This window comes from Mastigoproctus giganteus, chromosome 8, assembly GCF_048544385.1.
Source record: "Mastigoproctus giganteus isolate SK-2022 chromosome 8, ASM4854438v1, whole genome shotgun sequence".
In the NCBI taxonomy this organism is placed as follows: domain Eukaryota; kingdom Metazoa; phylum Arthropoda; class Arachnida; order Uropygi; family Thelyphonidae; genus Mastigoproctus; species Mastigoproctus giganteus.
In genome coordinates, this window is record NC_143582.1 from 165,884,746 (window position 1) to 165,909,483 (window position 24,738).

The 24,738-nt window shown below is 41.4% G+C and overlaps 1 protein-coding gene across 2 annotated transcripts in view; it reads right to left on the reverse strand.

Annotated features, from left to right (window-relative positions):
• Positions 1-24,738, reverse strand: part of LOC150081982 (major facilitator superfamily domain-containing protein 6-like) — a 127,257-nt gene that overhangs the window by 11,949 nt on the left and 90,570 nt on the right. For both annotated transcript variants that reach the window (XM_090379879.1, XM_090379880.1), the window contains exon 3: positions 16,546-17,982. In XM_090379879.1, the coding sequence (XP_090236005.1) occupies positions 16,546-17,982 (1,437 nt within the window). The remainder of the gene's footprint in view (positions 1-16,545; positions 17,983-24,738) is intronic.

A 24,738-nucleotide genomic window follows, 5' to 3' on the forward strand; every position in this document is an offset into this window, starting at 1 on the left:
TTTTTTTTTTTTTTCACTTGGTCTCTTTCCAGGAAGCTCAGGCAACCTGGAGGAGACTAGACTTTCTTCATGATTGGTCACAGTTCCTTTAAAGCTAAACTCCACAGTCTGGGATTAACTGATGACCCCCCCTGCTCATGCGGAGCCCCCGATTACAGGACACATATGTTATTTGATTGTCCAAATTATGACGAAAACTGGAATGTCCTAATCACTAAGATTAGTCCGCTATCAAGAAACTATGCGCACCTCTTCATAAATGAAGAGGAATACTACAAAGCTTTTACCAAATTTTCGAAGCAAGCCTTTGAAACAAGAAGAGCTTTGCTCAGGTTTTAAAACTCGACAAACAGTCACTATAAATGTAGCATACTAATTGTTATTAATAGCAATCATAATACATCTATAATTACCAAGTCGATCTTCCATACATTTACTACACACCAAATAGAAATCTTCTCAAACATGACATCACGCACTGCGTTAGAACCTCTTCCTTTCACAAATAATGCGGATTTAGTGTTGCATTAATGTGTGTATGAAGTATGTGTATTTGAATATAGGGTGGGTAATTTTGCTATTTATGTGTTTGTGTGTGAATGAGTATAAGGGAACCATGATGTGTGCCTGTATCTACATGTATGCTATGTGCCTGTGCCTGCGTGAATGCAAACTTGGTATCGTCATGTAACCGTATATATGTTGTGTGTCTGAATGCGTACTTTACTTGGTGGATTCGTGTAACTGTTTGAGCGTTTTGTGTGTGTGTGTGTGTGTGAGTGAGTGAGTGAGTGATTGGGTACATAAGCGAGAATTAATATTGTGGTGTGCAGAGAGACAGACAAACTGCGTGAACCTAACTTGCCAAAAAAAAAAAAAAAATAAATAAATAAATAAATAAAGTGTGTGGACTGTTGTTGTTTTTGTTGTTGTAATAGGATCTTAGGAGCATCTGTACCTAAGGCTATATTGCTCCGTATATACCGTCTGTAAATTGCGTGTGTTCTGAGGTCGATTTCTGTTTGCTAGACGAAAAACCCGAGTTTTCGGGAGAAAATTCATGCTACTCTCGCCTGAGACTAAACTGAGGGGACAGAAATCATAGGATACCACCTAGTAACGGGTAGGCCCACCTTTTTCCAGGATTAGGGAAACCACAGGGCGGGGCATTGAGTTCACTAGTTCACGAAAGCGTTCCACAGGTATTTCCATCCATGCTTGCTGCCCCACTGTCCATAATTCCGTCGCATTCCTGGGTGGAGGATCAAAAGCTCGAACAGACTTTTCCACAACGTCCTAATGATGCTTCACAGGGTTCATGTGCAGTGAAGGGGAGGTAATTCCATGGTGGTAACACCTGCCGAATGCTCTTAGAACCATGTTCTATTCGCCACAGCTCTGTGGGGAGACTCATTGTCCTACTGGAAGAGTCTATTGCCTTGTGGGTGGACGATGACCATGAAGGGATGCCGATGGTCTGCAAAATGTACCCGTAACCTGGACCGTTCGGAGATGCGTCTAGCATATCAGCGGTCCCAACGTGAGCCAGTTGAACACGCCCCAGACCATTACCGACCGCCCATCTGCTTGAATATAGTTTATATATGAAGGTATGTATCAGGCGGAAACCGCACAAATAGCTTTGTGCGGTTTCCGCCAGATACGCACCCTCCTGTCTGCTCGAAATAACTGGAAAACGGGACTCATCGGAGGTCAGAGGCGGTTCAACTAAACAGTTTGCACCTGGCGAACTTTTCATTTTGTTTTCCCTTTAAAATGATAAACTGAAGCAAATTGAGGGCTTCTGATAACGTTTCAGCCAAAATTGCCGTGTTTACCAAAACTGTTGTACAAAGGTTGCAAATGCTCATTTTGGTATATTTTGAGAGCACCTGTCAAATATTATTTAGCTTTGCCTTAATTATTAATAAATATTTTTTGTTTATATTTCTATTTGTGATGCTGGTCATTAACGTAACATACCATCACGAAAAATGGTTAGAAATGTGAAATTCCTAGGCGATGCACTTTCTTTGAACACCAATGAATATATATTATGTTTACATTGTTACTGCAGGTTAGGATGGCCGTGCAATTGTGGTATGCTTGACTTGGCGTGTGTGTGTGTTGTGTATATCCAGGATTTTGCGATTTTGTCAGTGTCCAGGATGATGAGTGGAACAGGACGATTGGGAGAGAGAAAGTTATATATATATTTTAGGTCCTAGCTACTGAAATCTCAGGAAATTAGGTGGTAGGACCTGCCAGAGTAAATATCTAAATACTAGTGTACCTGGTCTGCCTCCACGAGGCATAGTGTGGACAGCGTTGGACCCCAGCAGGAGTCTAGCGGCTAAATGGCCAGAAGAACAACGATACACAACACTACACTCATACAATATCCATACACTTTTAAATCTCTGGCCTTTACAGTGAACTGTTACACCCACGATGAAAGCAACGCGGAGATGGGAGAAACCACTGGTGCCGTTAGATACGAACATACTACACTACACTATAACTTGCCTTCTTTGTTTGCACACTGAATATGTGTAAAAAAAATCATAAAATGTCTTTTGTACATGTACTGTGACAGGTGTGCACTGATGGAGTGTATGTATTGTGAACCTTGTGCATGACAGGTGCTCCTCTGGATTTAACTGCAGTGGAGGTAACTTACCCAGGAAATCCCCCCCATCGCCTTTCTCATGCAGTGCTGTTTCCTTTTCTCAGTCGGAATGGCGTGAAATGCTGGCACTGGTGTCAGCAGGTCTGGCCAGATTGGAATTGACTGTGCTGAATTTTTAATAGAAACTTCCACTCCCACTTACAGGGGGACAGCATGTCCCAGGAATGGCATACGAAGACCAGACAAAGACATTGTGCAGTTTGCTGCCGAAACGTCATTAGGCGATCTGAACCGAGTACCCTCACTCCGTTCACTTTCCATCCCTTCCCTTGACAGGGGGATGGTTACTCTGTACCCTTCCCCCTGCCATCCCCTATCTTCACCTTGTGAGACATGGCCCTTCCCCACCGACGTTTGGGGTTATCTTCACTATTGACCTCATATTTCTGTCTTTCACCCCCTGTCTTCAGTCTCCCTTCCCTCTCTACCTACCTATCTTGAAACTAGCGTTTCACCCTTGTCAAAACTACACAAGCCCCACATTTAAAAAAAAAAAAAAAAATTTTTTTTAAACTCTACCTCACATAACTCATATCTCTTTCGGCCTGACCCAATTTCTAGTGTTTCCCCCACCCCCCACTTTTTTTGTAGGTCCTAGCCACTTAAATCTCAGGAAATTAGATGGCAGGACCTGCCAGAGTAAATAGCAAATCTCTGAAATACTGGTGTACCTGGTCTGCCTCCATGAGGTATAGTGTGGGCAACAGTGTGTCTCATTTGAGACCCAATGGCTAAACGACCAGATGAACAACGGCACAAACCATAACACACCACAATATCCATACACTTTTAAACCTCTGCCCTCTACAGTGTTCTGTATGACACCACAATGTGTACTACGTGGAGATGGGGAAACCCCTGGTGCCGTTAGACCCTAAACACACTATATACTATATACAGGGCATTTTTTTAGGTCTTAGCCAGTAAAATTTCAACTACTGGGTACCTGGTCTGCCTCCACGAGGCAAAATGTGGGCAACGTTGGGCTCCAGCAGGGGTCTAGGGGGCTAAATGGCCAGAAGAACAATGATACATAACACTACAATATCCACACACACTTTTAAATTACTCCCCTTCTCAGCGAACGGGTACATCTACAATGAAAGCAACGTGGAGATGGGAAGAAACCCCCAGTGCCGTTTGACACTAAATACACTTTACACAGGGAACAGTGACCCTATAACTTTATTCCTCCCTACACTCAGCCCATTGCCCCTCCCCCACTTCCCACTCGAACACTTCGTGTGGTGGGCTCTATCAGCCTAAATACTTTTACCGCTCTTAATATTCCCCCCATGTGGGGAGTAGATTGCTTCTGCAGGGTTTCCCCGCTGTCCCTTTATATTCCAACTTCCTGGTGAACGTCTTTCTATTACCCACTTCCTTCACCTTCACCTATCCTCCAATCTCGAACTGTTACACCCACGCTCCCTTCAACAAAAACTTCCATTTTTTTCTTTTAAGGACTGTCCCTAGCAAGCTTAGGCGACCTTGTAATCCCTACTTCCTGGCCTACCTCCCCGTTGTTGTAGACATCAACTCGGATGTTCCACGGCACCCCTAGTCCAAGAGGCCAGATGAAGACAGACCAACATAACCCAACACAACACGATGCAGACCACACAAATAGCATATACTATTTGGCCTTTACAAAGTTTGTATTGCGTCTCAAAGATTTATCGCGAAGTTGGGGGATGGAACCCCGGGGCCGCTTGACCTGCAATGCTAAACTAAAGTACATGTGGATATTCCTCTTGCTATTCGTAGGTTGTACCAGGTGGTTAGCTGGGCCGCTGTGCTGCGTTGCTGCTGTGTGTGTGTGTGTGGGAGGGGTTGATTTGATTGTTTTATATTTTTAATATTTTTTCTCAATGCTATATGACTTATTTAATTATTATTCCCTGTACTCTACTATGCCCCCGTTTTGTCCCCTCCCACTTTACACCTGACTTGTTTGTCTCCCAGAAGATTTTAGACTCTAAGGGGGTCTCAATATTTTAGGTATTCCTCCTCTGGACTGGCTGAAGTTCAAAATGACTGACAGACACTTAAGTACCAAAACATAATAATATTTATTCACATTATATACATTTCAATCCATAGCTACAATTAACTGTGAACTTTTATTACGTGGGGCTTTGTTAGACTGCTAGGCCTTATCTGTGGAAATATCCTTGTGCCTCATCCTTGGGTTCTAACAGATCTAGGCGTTCATTACATCTCATAATCCTTACATCAGCTTTCCTACTAATCAACTGTCCTAGTAGGTCTACAAGTAGCTTTCAGTATGAGAATAAACAATTACAAGTAGCTATATATATATTTATATCCCTTTCCAAAATTATTACGTACACACACACACACATATATATATATATATACATACATATCTCAGTTAGAAAATCCTTTCCTCAACTACAGATCTGTTCATCATTCATAATAAACCGATGTAATTAACCATCTTCCCGTATATCTAATCCAATAATTCTTTAATTAGCTAGACACTCTATCAGTGTTTTATCTGTTTTAACAATTACTATCACATTAAGTTATACTCTTAAAAAATCCAAATTTACTATAATTTAACATTCAGCTACAATCCTTTGTTACCAAATTAGTCATTCCCCCAAAATTAACTATTATATCAAGGTATCCTTTCTCCCCACCAATTAACTTTTACCATAAGGTCCTACTCTTAATTTCTCTACAATTCTGTGTACATGGTTGCAGTTACATTTAGCTTTCTCCCATAGATTAAGTATTTCCCCTAGAGTCCTTCCTTCACTAACTTAAGATTTTCTCGTACTGAACTATCACTTACTCAGTTTTCCGAGTGTTCTTTCTATTCTGGGCTGCCATAACCATCAGACTAGAATGCGGGCGGTTGTTCATCCTTGGAATATCTCAATCTACCTGAGGTACGCTCTCCCGTGGGCACTGCTCTGCTGAGTTGAATAAGGATCCTTTCTTACGTCATTCTCCAGAATTCTCCTTGGGCATTCTTTCCCTTTCTTCACTATGAACTGCATCAGCTTCTCTCACTGTTCTATATTCATTGGCTACTGCTGTATCTTCATTCTTCTACGTGGACACATTCTTTCTCCTACCTTAGACTTACATAAAATACTCACAAGGAAAATTTCCTTCCCATTACTTAATCATCACCCCAAACTCAACAACGACTCTGCCACATGACTGTCTTCCTCCACGCACTTCCAAAGACTCTTTTAAAAACTTATTTTCTCTTTACTCTGAATTTCAAAATTTCCTGTGCTTTTCACTCTCACCAATCGCTGACCTGTACATCCCTTCCCCTGTAATTCCCATTCGTTTCCTATACTCTTCCGTGGGCGTGTCTTCCATCCTTTTTAGAGAGTCCAGAAATTGCTGGAAACCTTCCGGTTTCCAGCAATATCTGGACCTTTATAGAAAGGTGACTGGAAATTCCGGTTGTCTAGAAGTTTCTAGATCTTCTTTGCCCATCTACGCCCTGTATTTGTCTTGCTACACCTGTCGTTAATCGTCCCCGTGAAATTTTTAAAGTATGCACTTAATTTCTTGAATACCTCAATTACTGAGCTCCATCTCTATCTTAATTGTTTTTGTTTCAGCCCATTGTTCTTTAGGGGCGAAATGTTGACTCTGATCTGTGCTCATTAACTGCGGATGCTCCATCAGTGTTTCCTATTGTATCGCATTTTCGAAACGCTTCCCCCCGTTGCTACGGTAATTTTCCTCTTGCTTAAAGGTAATAGGCGAAACGAGCACAATTAAACCTGGGACTTATCTGAACTATTCTATTCAAATTCTGTTATTTAGTTTTGACCTGATATATTTCTAATGATTGTCTGTATTAATATTCACTAATAATTTTTCAATAACAATAACCCCCATTATTAAATAACAGTTGTAAGGACAGGTCCTTACACTTCTGTATTACGAGACGAGATGTACGATGCTCATCACGGGCATCGACAATACATGGCTCTCCCAGGTGTGACCTTTTGTTGGTTGTTCTACCGCTGTTAAGCTAGTCATGGTAGGCTTGTGACCACATAATGGGAGCACTTAACCATCTTAGCTGTTCTAGAGATACTGGCACTTACATATCTTGCCCCCGCAATCATTCCACGTTCGAATCAAAAAGATCTTGACGCTAACCCATTCTTCCTTGCAAACACAAAAACCTGATCGCCACATGTGCGCACTACAATCTTATATCAGCCATTCCCGTCTGTGAGCCTCCACCAGCGTAACAGACAGTCCGTTCATACACAAATGGACGTTATTCGTGTATAGACAATTCAGTGTATACATAATAGCATTTATGTTACACTCGTGAGTGTTTGAAAATGATCTCCCTTACATGACAAACATTGCGAACACAATCCTTTATTTGTATTCCAACATTATCCATTGCTCTGTATAATATTTATGGTTGTATTTTTTTCAGTTTCATCACGAATTATTTGTTTCAAATGCTGCAACGTCTGTGGGTGGTTTACACAGACGTTGAATTTCTTTATTATTAATATCATTTTATTTCCACATCAGTGGACACCCCTGGAACAGCCTGGTTCGGCTAGAAGGGTGTACATTATGCAAATTCCAGTTGATTACATTCATTGGAATTGCAAGAGATCAAAACAAATTGAAAGTACACAACAAATTAAAAATCAATACATAAGATAATACTCAATAAAATAAATAAATAACAAACAATAAAAAACACAATAGTGAAACCAGGAAAGCCTTTGCAGGCAATTCTTTTCACATAATGCTTATTGTTCGTGTTTATAGAGTTCTTTCACTATGCCCTGTCTAAAGCGCTTCGAGCTGCAGAAAGATGAGGTATCAATTCCCAGGGAGTTATACGTTCTGGACATATTTGCTGGGAACACTTGATCTAAGGTATTGCACATTTTGCAGACAAGACTGTAGACAAGGTGTTGAACTGCACCGGGTTCGTTGTGAGGTCCGAGGGGGTGCAGAAACATCCCAGATGTCAGGCGAATCCATTTGGCTGCATAGAAGTTGTGCCAAGGTGTGTAGATTCCTCTCTTTGACTATGGTTTCCCAGAGTTTCATGCCAAGGTTTGCAAAGAGCACGCTCCTAAAGATGGTGAAAGGTTAGCCCATCTCCCTGTTTAGCCATCTCAGGAGCCAATATTCAACTCCCAGAAATATCTTTAATTGAGTAGAGAAAATTCCTGACCAGATTACCGAAGCGTAGAGCGGTACAGGTATTAAATTTCTTCGGACGTATTCCAAAAGGAACTCTCGAGGCCTAAGATCGACCAATTCCTGCCAAATTGCCCAGTACGCCACAAGCGTTTTTAACCTGGCCATCTTGAGGTGGTCTTTGAAAGTAAGCCCATCATCCCACTTCACCCCCAAGTCCATGTAGGAGTGAACCTTTTTAATGGCATTCCCGTTTATTGTGAGCATAATTTCATTAATAGTCTCCTTTTTGTGAAAGTCATCTGAGCTGCTTTGTGAGGATTCAGTTTAAGTCCAAGACGTCCTAGATAATCCTGGACTTCAAACAGTACTATCTGATTTTCATAGGCGACTGCCTCAGGTTTTGCTGGATCATAGGATGTGACCAGCATCTTAATATCATCAGCGTATGAAATGAAGTTTGGGTGCTTCGCAAGGAAGGGCTCTAGTGCTGCGGCAAAAAAAAAAAAAAAAAACACGATGAAAGAACTCCTCCTTGTGGAATGCCGACAGAGGTCGTGATGGTCCTCTCCAATCTATGATCATATTTAATAAAGATTTGCCTGTTGATGACGAGTTGATGGAAGATACAAGAAAATTACCTTCGATTCTGAAATAATGCTTCAAAATTTTAACTAGCTCTGTTGTGCTGAGTGTGTCAAAAGCTGCTTGTATGTCTAGGAATAAGATTTAAAGTTGTTTCTTAGAGTTAAGGGCTCTTTGGATTGCCCAACTGGTCATTAATAGATTTGAAAGCGTAGACCTCATAGGAATAACAGTATGACGATCCTGTGGACACCCATTGCGCAGTGATCGACTAAGGTGGACTGTATCTTTTTTTCAAACACTTTTAGTAGACCTCAGGAAATAGAGGTTGCTCTGTAGTCGCTGCGATATTTTGGTTTTTTAGTTTTCGGAACTGGTACAGCATGGTAGACATTCCATATTGTCGGTGTGTAATATCAGTCTCGAGGATACAGTTAAAGAGGTGAAGAGGTGACCTGTGATTAACAGGTCAATCACATAGAAACTGCATAATTTGAGAATAAAGAGGAAAAATCCGCCGGGACCAAATGTAGATTTATTGGAAAGGCTGTTTATTGCCTTCATAATCATTTCCCTTGAGATCTTAACATGCACAAGCTCGGTCCTGGCCTTATCTGTGATGACCGCTGCAGGGAGGGGCGAATGTTTTTCTTGGTCAGGGTGGATGGTTGACTGTGTCCACAGTTTTATCGGTTCTTCATCAATTTCCACCTGACGACCACGTGTGGAAATTCTCCGTTTGGAATGCCTAAGTCTTCACTGGATTTACTTACGAAGTGCCTTCTTCCGAACACGCAGGAAATTCACTCTTTGTTTCTTGTAAGCTACGTGATGTAGCATGGAGCCAGACCTTTTCCGGATTCTGTATGCTTTTTGCTTTAGATTAAAAACCTGTTCCATTTCGGAATTGAACCACCACTTTGTGTGTTCGAGATTTTAATTGTCTTCGATGCACCAATGAGAGCAATGTGTCTCAATTCATTAAAAATGGCATTAATTGCCTCTTCCACTGGTTTGAAGCAGAGATTATTCCAATTAAATGCTTTAAGTTCAGTGAGGATACCATTTGGCCTGACCAGGTTGGTTGAAAACGTGGTTACTGTATGCACCGGGTCCTCGGATTTGGTCCCAGCGACTGAGGTTGCAGGTGCTTGTGCAATTTCAAACACTATCGGTAGGTGGTCCGACACGAATTTGGAGTTATAGGGAATGATTTGTATTTGTTCCAAATTGTGGTAGACGCTGTCCAGGACTTTGTTTCCTCTGGTGGGTGGTGTTTTAAGTGGGATGAGCCCCTAGATCCGCATGGTGTCTTCCATCTCTTGCCTTGCATCCCTGTACCTTGTAGAGGCAGGTTGGAATCTCCTAAAATAGTTATTTGGATATCGGGCGTAGATGAGCAGAGATCCATGAGATAAGATCCTCTCTGATTGATGGGGTGTGTCCTGGTGGGAGATTCACAAGGCAGATGGCAGATTTGGATCCTTTTTTTTTTTTTTTCATTTTTTCTGAAAATTGCAGTGATTGCTTCATAGTTTGATGTTTTACTGCTGTAGACATATATCTGCCTGAAAGAGGTCTTGTAGAAGATGGCAACACCACCTCCTCTCTTATCCTTCCTGGAGTTATATTGATTGATAATGAGTTGATAATATATATTGATAATGAGTGGACGAGAGGAGCAATCCAAGTTGTTTTCCCTCATCAACCCATGTTTCCGAGATGCAAATGAAATCAATGTCTTCCTGGAGGAGCAGGGCTTGCAAGGTATATAGCTTATTAGTAAGGCTCATAACATTTTGTAGAAAAAATGTTACTGTCGTTTGTTTACATCCATTTGCTTCTTGTCAATTGATTGCTATTGGTGTACACTAGGGCCCTTGTGGTTGGTATCTTTTTTTGTTTCGATGAATGGCTTAATTATGGCACCTGCCGGCCATGCTGCTGGGTCGAGCACCTTGTGTAGGGGTGCCGAGGGCAAGAAAGAAAAAACGAGGACTATGTTGGGTATTTTGTTTTGATTGCACCAACATCTACCTTTATGCGAAGCTCTATGTACAGAAAGCTTTTGATAGCAGTGGTCTGGGTAGAACGCGCCAGCCTAGTGCTGAACAGCTTGGCACGAGAAGTCACTTCTGTGATGTAAGTTTCGCAAACTTGCCTGAGCTGGAGAGTATCCATGGAAGTTTCCGTCCGTTGAGTACGCTTAGTGGTTGAATTAAGGCCGTCGGTTCCGTTTGGATTTGACATGGTGCATCTGGTAGACCTGACCACATTTGTGCTAGCAACTGCTGTCTGAACGACTTATGCATAAGATCTGGTGGGTCCCTTGGCATCAATCCGGAGTTTATGTACTGCTCGCTTGGCAGGGGAGAAGAGGGCTGAGTTAGGTTCGCTGCAGTAACAGCCGAAGGCTTGTCCAAGTTCTGTCGAAGGGGTAGTTGTTAAACTGGAGCTGAGAAATTGGTCTCCCTGTGAATGCGTGTTGCGGAAGAGGGGAGACCGAGGTGTCCGTTTGGGTTGCATCTGGTCACTGTTTGCTGGTTCTCTGTTTGGTTGGTGGGGTTCGTTGGACCTGTTCTGTTGTCAAGTTGTCTAGCATGAGTCTCCTCCACCTGTGAGATTCTCTCACCATTAACTTTGTATTTGTATAACTTAACAAGTTCCTGTGACGATAGGATGTTGGTTATGACCGAGGCATCACCCAGTTTAGAGAGCTCTGTTAGGTTAACTAGGTCCGTGACTTGAAATATCAGCTCCTTAATTTGTTTTCTGAGCAGAAGTTGCTCATATCTAATTTCCGCGTTCTGAATTTTGAGTCGATAATTATCGCTCAGAAGTTTTGCCAGATTCTTTTTCAACGGTTTCACCATATCTTCAAGACTGTGCCCTTGAGGAGACCTACTAAAGTTGTGAGGAAGAGGATCCTGGTAGATAGTTTCCTGTGTGGGATGAATGGTTGATTTGATTGATTCGAGCGGGAGGATGGTTGGGACAGTTTGCAGCTCTTCCCTAACATCAGGAGTTTCGAGGTAGCATGGCTGAATAGCTGGCTTCATTCCCGTTCTTTGTTCTGTAGAGAGAAGGTGAGGCTCGCCCATAGTCATTCTTTCATATGACTTTTTATACGAATCGATATCATCCTGCGCGAGAGCTTGTTAGCTTGGATGCCCGGTTGGGTGGAGGGGTTTCTTGCTAATGCTTCCTTAGTATGAAATTGTGTATGGCTTCTTTTCAGACTCTACAGAATGCCTACACGTTCAGTGACAGGTGAACTGTGCTGGCAGGCTATTTTCGGAATCTCAAGCTCTCCGCGTGTTTTCTCCCGTATCGGATCGTCTGTTTTCTGTTGCTGGTTAGCACCTCACACGGAATTTCATTCTCAATGACAGCTGCATGGTGCATGGTATCTAAGTTGCATAAGGTAGCAGGCCTAACAATACTGTTTTCTTCGTTGCCTCTTGACGGGGACTTCGATTTGTCTGTATTCTTGGAATTATTAGGTTCAGTTACCTTTCTCTTCAATTTCGGCCTTTTATTTAATGGTACTTTTTGATTTACAGGTGTTTTGCATTCTTGACATAGGTAGGATTTTCGCTTCGCAATTGTCAATTTCGAAAGATTGTTGACACAGCACGCCCCTAAGCGCTAAGTGACCAGCTGACACATTGTATAGTAAGCGACGCAAGCTTTTGACATTGGCTGCAAGTGCACATACCGGGGGACATATCTTTCTTCTGAGTAGGACTTAGCATATTTAAACTCCGCCAAGTTATACTGTAGTGGTCTTAGAATATCTTTCTTTCCGTGATTTTAGAACTTAATCTCCTCAAACAGATAAGTATGGTGATCGTGGTGTTCAATGTATGTCACAAAAACGTGGCATAATAGGATTTGGAAGCATTTCCTTTAAAGTGTCCATAGAAAGCCTTACGGTATATACCGCTGTAGCACTGCCCCTGTTGAAACCAGACATTTCGTAAGTGAAGACTTTTTGGTGAAGATACTCTCATAAAAATCCTTGCAGCTCGTTTACATATAGACTGATAGTGCGAGAGCTAAACCATTATATTTTCATAGAAGTATGGACTGGTGATGCCAACAGCAGGCACCCCACACCAAAGGGTAAATTTTGGCTGGGAATTGGTTATTCACATTCACAAAGGTGGCGTGGTGGACTTTCGGCTGCCCAACAGCTAAATTTTTTTAATATACATATCTGTTCAAATTCAAGTGGGCCTCGTCATTCATGATTAAATGACTGATTAAGTCTGGATCATCATTCACCTTCTGCAGGAATATATTGCAGATGAAACGAGTATTCAAAACACGAACAAGTAATTGATGAACTATTTGCATTTTATACGGATGGAACTTTAAATCCATATGCGGTATACGGCGTACACCTCGTTCCGATTTGTTCATTTCTTTTGATTGACGACTAACAGATGTTTTCGAAGACCGCGTTGTAACGTTGCTCTGATATTTTCAGTGTTCTCTGGAGTAGTCACTGTGCACTTCCAACCTGAAGGTTTAACATCTGTTACTGACTCTGTTCTAAATTTGTAAATCCAATGTGTTATGGTCTTTCGACTTGAAACAGTACATTTTCTTTTACCATTTTTTCCTATGTTGAAGTGTTGTCGAAATTCACGTTGAGTACTCACAACAGAGTCACTTGATTTAAAAATTGTTTCGACAGCAAATGTACGATATTTATTCGACCACGGCTTTAGTTTTACTGAACGCTTTAGTATACAAGTACTCTACTCCAGGGCACAAACCGCAGCCTCCCACTGCAACCGCTAAGAAATTGCGCTACCTTTAAAACAGGTAATTTTTTGCCCGATGCTGTATAACTGAACACCGAAATTAAGACTACAGTTATCGTTACTTAATCAATTATTATAAACCTATAGCTATTCTACAGAAACTACAGGCTAATAATAATTTAATAAAAAATAATAAAGAACAAAGTACTTGAAAAAAAAACTTTAGTTACACTTCTTGTAATTTGTGTTTCTTATGATTATCTGTTTCTAATTAGCTCTCTAATTCTATTTGTATTACCACGCTGGAATTATCTCCTCTGATTTTATCGTGCGCCATTAGATGATGAGAGAACACAGTAGTGTCAGCACTTCTAGGTAACTTAGCCGTAATAAATATTAGGAATATTTGATAGACCTGTTATCTCTTGGCAACGTTACCGTTTCGGCGCAGTGCTAAATACACATATACCCTTATACCAGTATAGCAGAATTAAAGTAATTTGGAAACCAGCATATTATTAAACGCTTGTTTTCCAAAGCTCTGACCCTCATAAACAAAGCAGTACATGCCCGATAGTTTGCTACGATGCCTCCACCTGGTACAGACAAGCTACACTAGCAAAAAAAAAAAAAAAAAAACAGAAGCTGGATACAATGCAAAGGTTCATGCTGCTATCAATTAGCAGGGCGTGTCGCACTGTTACATCCCTGCCTTGCAAGTTCTAACAGGATGTCAGCCACTCTACCTAGAAGTAGTCAGGCGAGGCCTATATTACCACCTTAGGAAAAGAACACCAGTTGAAATAGTAAAGCTCCAGCTGGATCTTGCAAATGACCCCAAGATAGAGAATAGGAGAATCACCCGACACCTACAAGCGATATGGCAACAGAGCTGGGAAACCACGCAAAAAGAAGACATCACGAGGCGATTCCTCCCAACTATAAACGAAACTCACCCAGAGCCCCCTCTCTGGTTCTCGCCTGGTCTGCACATGACGTTTATTATCACTGGACACGGCCCCTTCCGTCAGAAACACAGCTATGGGGATTGAAAGAGACCCGCGGTGCCATTGTGGAGAAGAAGAGTCCTGGGAGCATCTCATGTATGAGCGCCCTGCCTATGACAATAGTAGAATCAAATTTGTTACCACAATTCAAAGGAATCCACGTAATCAAGAGTCCTCGCTTCTGCTCGATGAGAACATGTACAGGGTACTAACCGTGTATGTGCAGGAAATCTTCGCACTGAGGCGAGCCAAGATTACTGAAATGAGAACAACGTTGGATCATGCTGCCCAAGGCCTGAATCAGACTGGCGTGGGTTAGCTCCTTCTCTGCTAGAGGACACTGCCCTGACAACTTGCTAATCCTTTAAGGGTAGGAACACCGCTGGCACCATTCTGGTGCGGGATTGCTGCCACTCATAAAGTGCGGAATACTGCTGCAAATCCCTTATAGGGTAGGATCAGCCGGCACCGTTCTGGTGCGGGATTGCTGGCACTCTGGAGAACTCCTGAGTGCGGGATTTACACTCCAACCCATAAGGGTTAATACTGCTGGCACTGTACAATTGCGGGATTGTTGGCACTCTGAGTGCGGGATACAGAGTCTACTGGCCTCTGGTGAACATGCAGGGGCACCTGTCCCCTGCTACTTTAACTCCCACTCCCACTCCCAGACCCCTATTTTAACCTCACAAAGAGCGGACTGCTCCTCAACTTCAGTCCGCCCTCCTTTCCCCTCTTTCTGTTCCTTCTAACCTGTACCCCTGTTTTGTCCCCCCCTTTTTTAACTTGGCCTCTGTCAGGAAGCTGAGGCAACCCTGACCAAGGCCAGCCAGATTATAATAGGCAGCCTGACTCACCTCCCAGTGGTGGTGGCGGGCAACGTGGGGTCCCACTAGGGGTTCTGCGGCCAAGCAGCCAGAGACACAACAACAAAACATAACACTGCTCTGACAGAAACCAGACGTTACACTTTTTCTGACTTTTACAGAGGTTCTGTACTTCTTCACAAAGTACCATGTCGCAGATGTGGGAAACCACCGGTAGCGCCTTTCAGAAAATACTATGCCACTATTTCCATAGCGATATTAGTATGCACGAGGTGATTGACCGTTAATATGAACGTATACAACTAATTGGTGTTTTGCGTGTAACGTATAAAACATCACTTTTGTTTCATCAGTTGCTTTTGCGCGGTGTGCTGGGGATACAGAGCATGCGGCCCAACTGCCTCGTACATTTTCCCCTACTATTTGATATTTGAACAAAATGATGCTGATTTCTTCTCAACATTGTAAAATTATAGCGTAGTTTTGGTTAAGGATCTATAGCCTCTCCCTTATGATCAAAATAATGTGGATTTTTTTCCCTGCTACAATGAAGATGATTAAACTTAACTTATTCCCTGGAACAACGCTTTGTCCCCTCGCCCTTTAGAAAGTCCCGAGACCACTTCTGTTGATATAGCTTTGTTTTAGGTACAGTCAACCGCGGCTTCATGTGCAACGTCTTTCGTTACCGCTACCGCCACACGTAGCGCATATCTGTATTAGGCGGAGCCAGGACGCTACATTTCAGTAGACCTATGTTCTGTGAAAAGAATGTGCCGGAGACGTGACGTATCATAATGTAGACCTCCGAATTCCAACGAGGATGATCGTTGGGACCAAATTAATAGGGACGGGTATCTTGAACAACGTATTCACACTATTATATTCTGAAGATGGCTTAACTGGGTACTAAATAAGTGTTGCTAATGTAAATCTATTTCGTTGCATATTTTTGAGTAGAATGTTGCCCAGTCATTTTTCGTTCGGACTGAACCCGGTTTTGTGGTTTTCAGTTTGGAAGTTATTACTTTAACATTTAAATTGGCAAGTACTATTTGCTTTGGAGTGATTTTGCTAAGAAAAATTATGGGCAATTGATAATCATTTAAAATTGATATCCGTGAAATCAAATAATTTTCTGACATTTAAGAAAAGCTCACCGTCAGCACTGAGTAAATCGTAGTTATTATTATTATTGTATAGGGTTTTAGGTGCATTAGCGACTAAGGGAATGTTACTCCGTGTACATTGTCTGTAAACTGCGTGTGTTCTGAGGTCAATTTTCTGTTTGCTGGATGAAAAACCCGAGTTCCGGGAGAAAGAACCATACTACCTCGCCTGAGACCAGCTAACTCAGCTACGTTGTGAAAAAGGCCCATAAAATTTCTCCCGTCATCGACCGTAGGGCTACTCACGAGGGTCTGAGTAACTTGTATTACACAGTTAATTAAAATAACAGAAATCGCTGGGAATATTTTGCTTACCTATACCATAATGTAGCCCTCCGAGTGAAGCCTCTATAGTTGACAACAATCCATCTGGGGTCATCTGAGCACTGTAGGTAACTGCTGAAACCCACATGAGGTGATAGGTGAAAATCTCCATCATTTCGAAAGGGAAACACCACCAAGGGTCTTTCAATAAAGAGTATCCAATGCAGCGTATGAAATAGATAAATAAGGCTGTAATAAGAACGTTAATGTGCCCCATTTTTTTAAGAAACCACTGAGAGTTGTGTAGAAATGGAAGGCCAACGAAGCACCCAACTGTGACAGTTAGACCCAGAAGATAGTTTGGACTTCCCAGGTCTTCTAGGTACCAGAAAAGGAAAGTTTCCACAAAACCCCACATAGTTCCAAGCCAGAATATCATAATGAGCAAAGTGAGAACAGGCGGATGTCTTAAAAGATGAGTAATGTTCTTTAACATGTTTCCTTTGGCAGGAGCAACTCCGATGTCCATGATATAAGCAGCAATTGCAGTGATTAACGCCAGCGCATTATAGAAGTGAAATGCGGGCGTATAATCTGGGTAACCTTTTTTTTCACTCACGTAATCAACGAGGATTCCTGTGATCGGAGAAAATATACCCATAGACAATATACCCCATAGTCGTTCACGGCCATATTCGCTTCCGTGCATTTCAGCCATAACCACGGCAGTAGCATCAACCTGATTAAAGCAGATGGCGTTGAACATGTTAAATACAACTCGTAAAAGGAAATAAAGCCAGAATGTCAGTGCTTTACTTCCTGTTGGAGAATTGCAATTGCGAACGGCTGGCTCCAGAACGTTCGTTGTATTTCTCCACTGATCATCAGTTATTTTTTGAATGCCTGTGGTGCACTGTACTTGGCATATCGAGAGATTACAAGACAAGTTTTTAAATATCGTGTTGAGTGGTAAAATGGGAAGGATGGGATAGACACATAACGATCCATTTACGAAAGGCGACTGAAGTATCACAGCTACACTGGAATTTGCTCCTACAGAAACACTGCACGTGGTGTTGATGAGTTCTGTCAACAGTGAGTCGTCTTCCTGAGGGCAATGGATACTGCACTTGTTGATGTGCAAAAGGAAAGTAGAGTTCATTTGAGAGGCATCGCACGAGTCTGATGAACATCTTTCCACTGATAAAGAAGGCTCCACAGAAGGCGACCACTGTAGGTGCGTACTTGCATGATGCATTCGAGGAGCTGGTGGCACGTACAAAATTGCAGTACTTGTCAATATACTCATAACTGATGAAACTACAAGAACTCCCTTGTATTGTCCTAGTTTATCTGCAATGAAGCCAGCAATGGGGGAACTCAATAGCTGAATTATGGGCAAAAGTGTGTAGATTACTGCAGTCTCTTCTACCGTAATTCCCAGTTCTTTCATGTGTATCGGCATAAAGGGCAAGACGCATGATGACGCTGTAAGAGAAAATTCACTTTAGTAAATGAATCAAATCATTTATTACAATTGCAATTACAGTTGATATTACTTATGATTGCCACTAATTCTAATTTTTTTTTCAGTACCCGTAAGTCTTACTAAATAAATAAGTAATAAATTATTAAAGTAAGTTTTATTATCATTCCGATGGTAATTAATATTGTAGTTCGTTCTAACGGACCCCAACAGGCTTCCGAAACAGCGGACAACGTTCACTGAATCAGGATTTTTGCCCGTATGTGACTCCCTGATGTGACTGTCTCGGTCTGATGGTATTTACCATCAGTTAAAATAGTTTCACAGTAAAGATGAAACTATTTTAGGTAAAGGTATTGCTTTCGTTTACCAATATAGTAGTAGGGGCATGTGATGCAAGAAAGCAAGTTTATGTAGCATCAGCCAAAAAAAAAAAAAAAAAAACTAACCAATTTCACACATCCATTCCCTCTAAAAGTTTGTCCAGGTTTCCTCCTTGAATTTATTTAAGCTATTAACTTCCACAACGACAGATGGAAGTTTGTTCCAGCAATCGACTACCCACTGGCTAAAGGCCAGTGGGTAGTCGATTGCTGGAACAAACTTCTGCACATCTATTCTACAACTGTTTTTCCTCAATTTGAATTTATGCCCACTCAGGTTCGTAATCAGATAATTGGGCAGAAAACCCATCTTACGGAAGTCTGAAATGCTTCATAGTACTCTGTGAAGTATTTCAGACCAACTTTGAAACACTGCAAAATTTAAAACTCTTTTGTACTGCACTAGGATAAGTGCCGTACAATACAGTATTAGTTTTGTTATGTCTGTTATTTCATACTACAGCAGTTTTTATGACATTCTAGTAACTTCGACGATCATATGCGTTCCTTTCGAGTTTAAAGTGCACCGTTCCTTTCGAGTTTAAAGTGCACAGGTCTTAATACCACATACAGTGTCGGACAAAAAAAACTGCATCACCTTTAAAAAGAGTAACATTTGTAGTGAAACGTATAAGATATTGTTTGATTACTGTCATTTTGTTTGTAGCAAAGCAAAGGTATTGCTTCAGATAACGCTTCTATTGCATCAGCCGTTTCTATAAATACGGCGTTGGAAGGGTATACGCGCTCATTAGTGTCCTGTTTTGCGGAGGTGTAAGCATGGCTCCAGATGTTCAGTTGACACCAAGAAAAAAAAAAAAAAAAAAAAATGGTTGCTCTGTCCCAGGAAGGGCTTTCTACGCGTGCTATCGCTGATAAAATAGGCTGCCACCAGTCAACGTCAACAGCATACCGGGTGCTGAAATTAAAGCGTGAAACCGGTGATGTGAAGAAAAGACCTGGATCAGGCCGTAAGAGAGTGACTACGCGTTCCCAACATCGATATTTGAAACTGCTATGCCTTCGTAATCGCCATGCTAGTGCTCCTGATCTAAAACTGGACTTTGAGATTGCCTCTGGTGTTAAAACAAGTGCACGAACTGTCCAAAGACGGCTTTCGGAATGTGATCTGCATGCCTATCGGTCCAAGAAGAAGCCTTTGTTAAGCCAACAAATGAGGAAGAAGCGACTTGCTTGGGCTAAAATTCATGTTTCATGGACAAAAGAGCAATGGGACACCGTCATTTTTCCTGACGAGTTGAAATTCAACCTGCACAGCTCGGATGGGAAGCGATATGTCAGAAGACAAAAATCGGAGGAATACCATCCTGACTGTATAACACCGTCTGTAAAATAAAACGCCGATCAGATGGTCTGAGGATGCATAACAAGCAAAGGGGTGGGGAGAATTAAGTTTATTAACGGAACGGGGAATGCAGAAACCTGCACTGCTATCTTGTAGGAGTGCCCGAAACCCGTTATTAGGGATCACCACACAGACGTCCAAAATGCATTTTTCAACAGAATTCAGCACCTTGTCACACAGCAAAATTAGTAAGTTTTATGCTATTTAGATTTAATGATGAATTTGTCTTGTCTTATAAGGCTTTAAACATACTTACACCAATGTTTTCCCTCGTTTTCCTCCCTTAAGTCATACCTCAGAAATGCTGGCATTACAGTGTTGTACTGGCCCGCCCGGCAACAGTCCACATTTGAACCCTATTGAAAATTGCTGGTACATAATGTCGTCTAAAATTGCTCAGAAGAAGCTAACAGGTAAGATTCAGCTAGAGGAGAGCATTGTAAGGGTGTGGTAGCACAAAATTGGGCAACCGTATATCCAGAGGTTGATTAACTAACTCTATACCAGATCGTTGCAAGACTGTAATTTCAGCTCGAGGAGGAACAACAAAATATTGAGGACTTATTTTGATTATTTACAGTACATAATACTATTACGTTAACTTGTCATTTCAGTTTGTACACGTAAATAATATAAAATGTATGTTTGGTTGTCATGATTGCCATTCGCTTGATTTTTTATATTTCCATTAATTACGCATTTTATCCTTTGGGAAGATGTTTATGGCAATTGGGTATATCAGGTGGAGTCTTTTTATTGAATTTGCTTCACAGAGATACACTGTACTGCCACTTTATTAGGTACACCCCTGCTGTACATACAAATGGTTTGTCTCACAACGTTGTAAGTCACATGACCAGAGTTGTGGATATAAATGCAGCAGAACAACCTTTCTAGTATCAGTTAAGCGTACAGACCGTAGCAAGAATGGGAAAAGGAGTGATCTAACGGACTTCGAACGTGGCATGTTAGTAGGTGCAAGACAAGCTGGACAAAGCATCCATGAAACCACAGTTCTCCTGAACTTCTCACGCACCACAGTTTCAAGGGTGTATCGAGAATGGAGCAACGAACAAAAAACATCCTCTCAACGGCACTCCTGTGGAAGAAATTCGCTTGTTGATGAGAGAGGTCAGAGGAGGATGGCTAAAATTGTACAAGCAAACAGACGGTTCACAATGTCGCACATCACGTCAGACAACCTTGGTGCGCAGAACAAAATATCGCAATGGATCACTAGTCGCACTTTGTCGCGAATGTGCTACAACAGCCGACGGCCCCATCGCGTACCTTTGTTATCAATGAAGAAAAAGAGAGCACGCCTCCTGTGGGTACAGCAACACCAGCACTGCACTATCGAGGATTGGAAAACAATTTCTTGGTCTGACGAGTCGAAGTTCCTGGTGCATCATGTTGATGGGAGCTCAGAATTTGGCGAAAACAACATGAATCCATGGACCCGTCATGTCTGACGGCTACTGTGCAAGGTGGTGGGGGCAGTGTTATGGTGTGGGGAATGTTTTCTTGGCACACGTTGGGTCCACTGATACTCATAGATTCACATCTGAATCCCACCTCGTACCTAAACATCGTTGCTGACCAAGTGCATCCGTTCATGTTGACAGTTTATCCTCAATCAGATGGTTACTTCCAGCAGGATAATGCGCCAGTGCACAAAGTCCGAATCACTTTGGAATGGTTCCAGGAACATGCCAATGCCTTTTCTTTGCTGCAGTTGCCCGCTCAGGCCCCCAATCCTATTGAACTTCTTTGGGATGAACTGGAAAGGGCTGTTCGCTGCAGGCCTACACCTCCGTCGAATCTCAAGGAACTGCGTGACACACTCATGTCTGCATAGTACTCCATTCTTGCACAACTTTTTCAGCATCTTGTTCAGAGAGAGAGAGAGAGAGAGAGATTATCTTTATTGCCCTTCACGACCATGAAGCCAGGGGTTTACAGCCTCCCGAAACTTCCGAGAAAATTGAACAATTATTTACAAAAAAAAGGTAATTTTACAAACGAAAACATATTTTAATACAAAGGAGAGAACTCCTTACGAGAGTTAAGTCTGATCAATCCATGCCAAGATGAATTCAGGCTGTTTTTAAGGCTAAAGAAGGCTCAACACGCTACAACATAGGTGTACCTAATAAAGTGGCAGCACAGTGTATATATCCCATCTAATAAATGCATTTCGAACATTTCTCAACCCACAAGCAGCGCAAAACACATTATTTGCAAAATTCACAAGTGATGCAGTTTTTTTGTCTGCCACTGTAGATAACTCAAAGTTTTACACGCAATTACTGGATTCACTCGCTTTTTAGAATATAATTCAGTACAGGATTTTTTTATTTCTTTTATTATTTATTTATTTATTTATTTAGTTTTGTTGTTCTTCATATTGTGGCTCGATACGATAACGCATCTTAGCCGTAGTTGTCTCGACTGTGATTTCAAACAATCTATTATTATTACTGTTTATTGTTTAGATCATTTTATAGCAAATATAAAGTTGAGGTATGCTAATTCTTATAAACTATTAAATCAATTTTCAGATCATAGAACATGTGTACTAATAATGGATATGTACTCAAAACAATATTCATGTAAAGAAATTAGATTAACTGATTATAAGAAGGAAAACTGTTTATCATCAGGTAAGCTGAAACAAAATTTATAAAATATGTTTATGAAAAGAAAGTACCTTACACATCAAGTGTAAATGTCTTTTAAAATAAGGTAATACAAATAATAAACAATTCAAGGTTTAATTACACAGAGAAATGAAAATAATTCAGTTTGCAACTTAAATTCTAGGAGAGGTAAGACTAGGAGAGATAAGTTAAAGACCCCATGGATGACCAAGGAAATAGAAGTCATACACCAGGATCTTATTCATTTGCAGAGTTGGCTATATGACAATAAATTAGCACTCAGTTTTGAAAAAAAAATAGAATTTTTGGTAATTAGACCTCCTCATCAAATTCTAGATAGATTAATCCCTGGCTTGTAGCCGTGTAGGCCTGTAGGGCGTGTGCCTTTTGTATGCAATAAAGAGTTCTTCTATAGGCATCCTTCTATTAAAATACGTAAACATGAATGCCTTTTCATGATCAGAATTTACAGAATTGCAAATGTCAAACTGTGGAAGAAGTTTCAAATCATTGTTACCTTGGGTTATAACCTAAGTTGGGCAGTTCATATAACAAAGTCGGGCAGTTCATATAACAAAGTTGCATAGAAAAAATAAAATTTTATGTGTACTTTTTTTACAATATTAAGAATAAGTTAAATATTAGAACAAAAGTTACCTTATATTAAGCATTATTTGACTCCCAACTTTATTTAGTCAATGTATGGTCACCAGCAAAAATATCAGAAGTAAGCGTAATAAATAACAAAATCCTGCTAATAACTTAATTAGCAGGATTTTGAAATTTATAATAGTAAAAAATACGTGGAATGAATTGAATAAAAGAAGGCAATTTTTCATCTTTTTCTTCTTTATCTTCGCCTTCTTCCCACGTTTATATGGGGTCGGCATTTCCATCCTTAATTCTTTTCCTCCATTCCTCCCTATCCTGGGCTTCCTCTCTCCTCCATGCTCTCTCTTTGAAATCCTCTGCCACCTTGTCCTTCCATCTCAGCTTAGGTTTCCCCCCTCTTCCTCTTCCCTATCACCTCCAACTTTTCGCACCTCTTCTCCACATACCCACCACTTCTTCGTTCCACATGTCCAAGCCACCTCAACCTAGATTCTTGCATTTTTTTTTACTCAAAGACCCCACCTTAATCGTACCTCTGATGTAGTCATTTCTTATCCTGTCCTTCCTCGTCACACCACACATCCATCTTAGCATTCTCATCTCCGCCACTTCCATCTTTTTCTCCTGGGCCCTTGTAATCGCCCATGTCTCAGCACCGTACATTAATGCGGGTCTAACCACAGTTTTATAGTCTTCCCTTTATTCTGCAATTTACTTTCTTATCACACAGCACCCCACTCATCTTTCTCCAGTTCAGCCATCCACATTGCACTCTATGCTGTATTTCTGCACTCAGTCCTCCCTCCCTCTCAACGTTCGATCCCAGCTACTTAAATTTTTCCTCCTGCAGTTTTATAGAACTCTCATCTTCTCCATTCAATGCCATATACTTATACTCATGCCTTTCTCTTCCACCGCTTTCCTCCAATCCTCCGATGTCTTCTCTACCTTTCCTTGGGATGGTTCGCAGAGTACGATATCGTCCGCGAAAGGCATACTCCACTCTACTCTTCACGTCTCTCACCAACACATCCATTACCAGATCGAACAGATATGGGCTGAGAGCTGAACCCTGGTGCAGTCCAACTACTACAGGGAACTCCTCAGTCATACCTACACTACTCTTAACCTGAGTCACCGCTCCCTCATACATTTCCTTCACAAGCCTTACGTACTTTTCTGATGCACCCTTCTCCATCATGCATCTCCATACCTCTTGTCTGAGTACTCTATCGTATGCTCTTTTCACGTCTATGAACACCATATGCAACTCTACCACAATTCTTTCTCAGATCTTCATCGAATGAGACATTAAATTTATTCCCCTGTAGTTTTCACATTCCTGCACATCACCCTTTCCTTTATATTTCGCACAAGTATACTTTCCCTCCACTCGTCTGGCATCCTCTTCTGCTGCCACAGTTTTTCCATAAGGTCCCATAAGATATCGATCTCTTCTTCGCCATACTTCTCCATACCTCTACTGGTATCTGATCAGCACCTATTTCTTTCCCCTCTTCATTTTTCTAAATGCACTTTCCACTTCTTTCCTGCTTATGCCTTCCACTACTCATTCATTCGTCTCTCTATCCTCGCATAATGCTCTTGGGTTTTCCTCAATTAATAACTTCTTAAAATAGTCTTTCCACCTTTCCTTGACCTTGTCCTGTATCACCACTGTCCTCTCATCTTTTATCTGTTTTATTGATGAGAAGTTCTTTGATGCCTTGTCTCTCG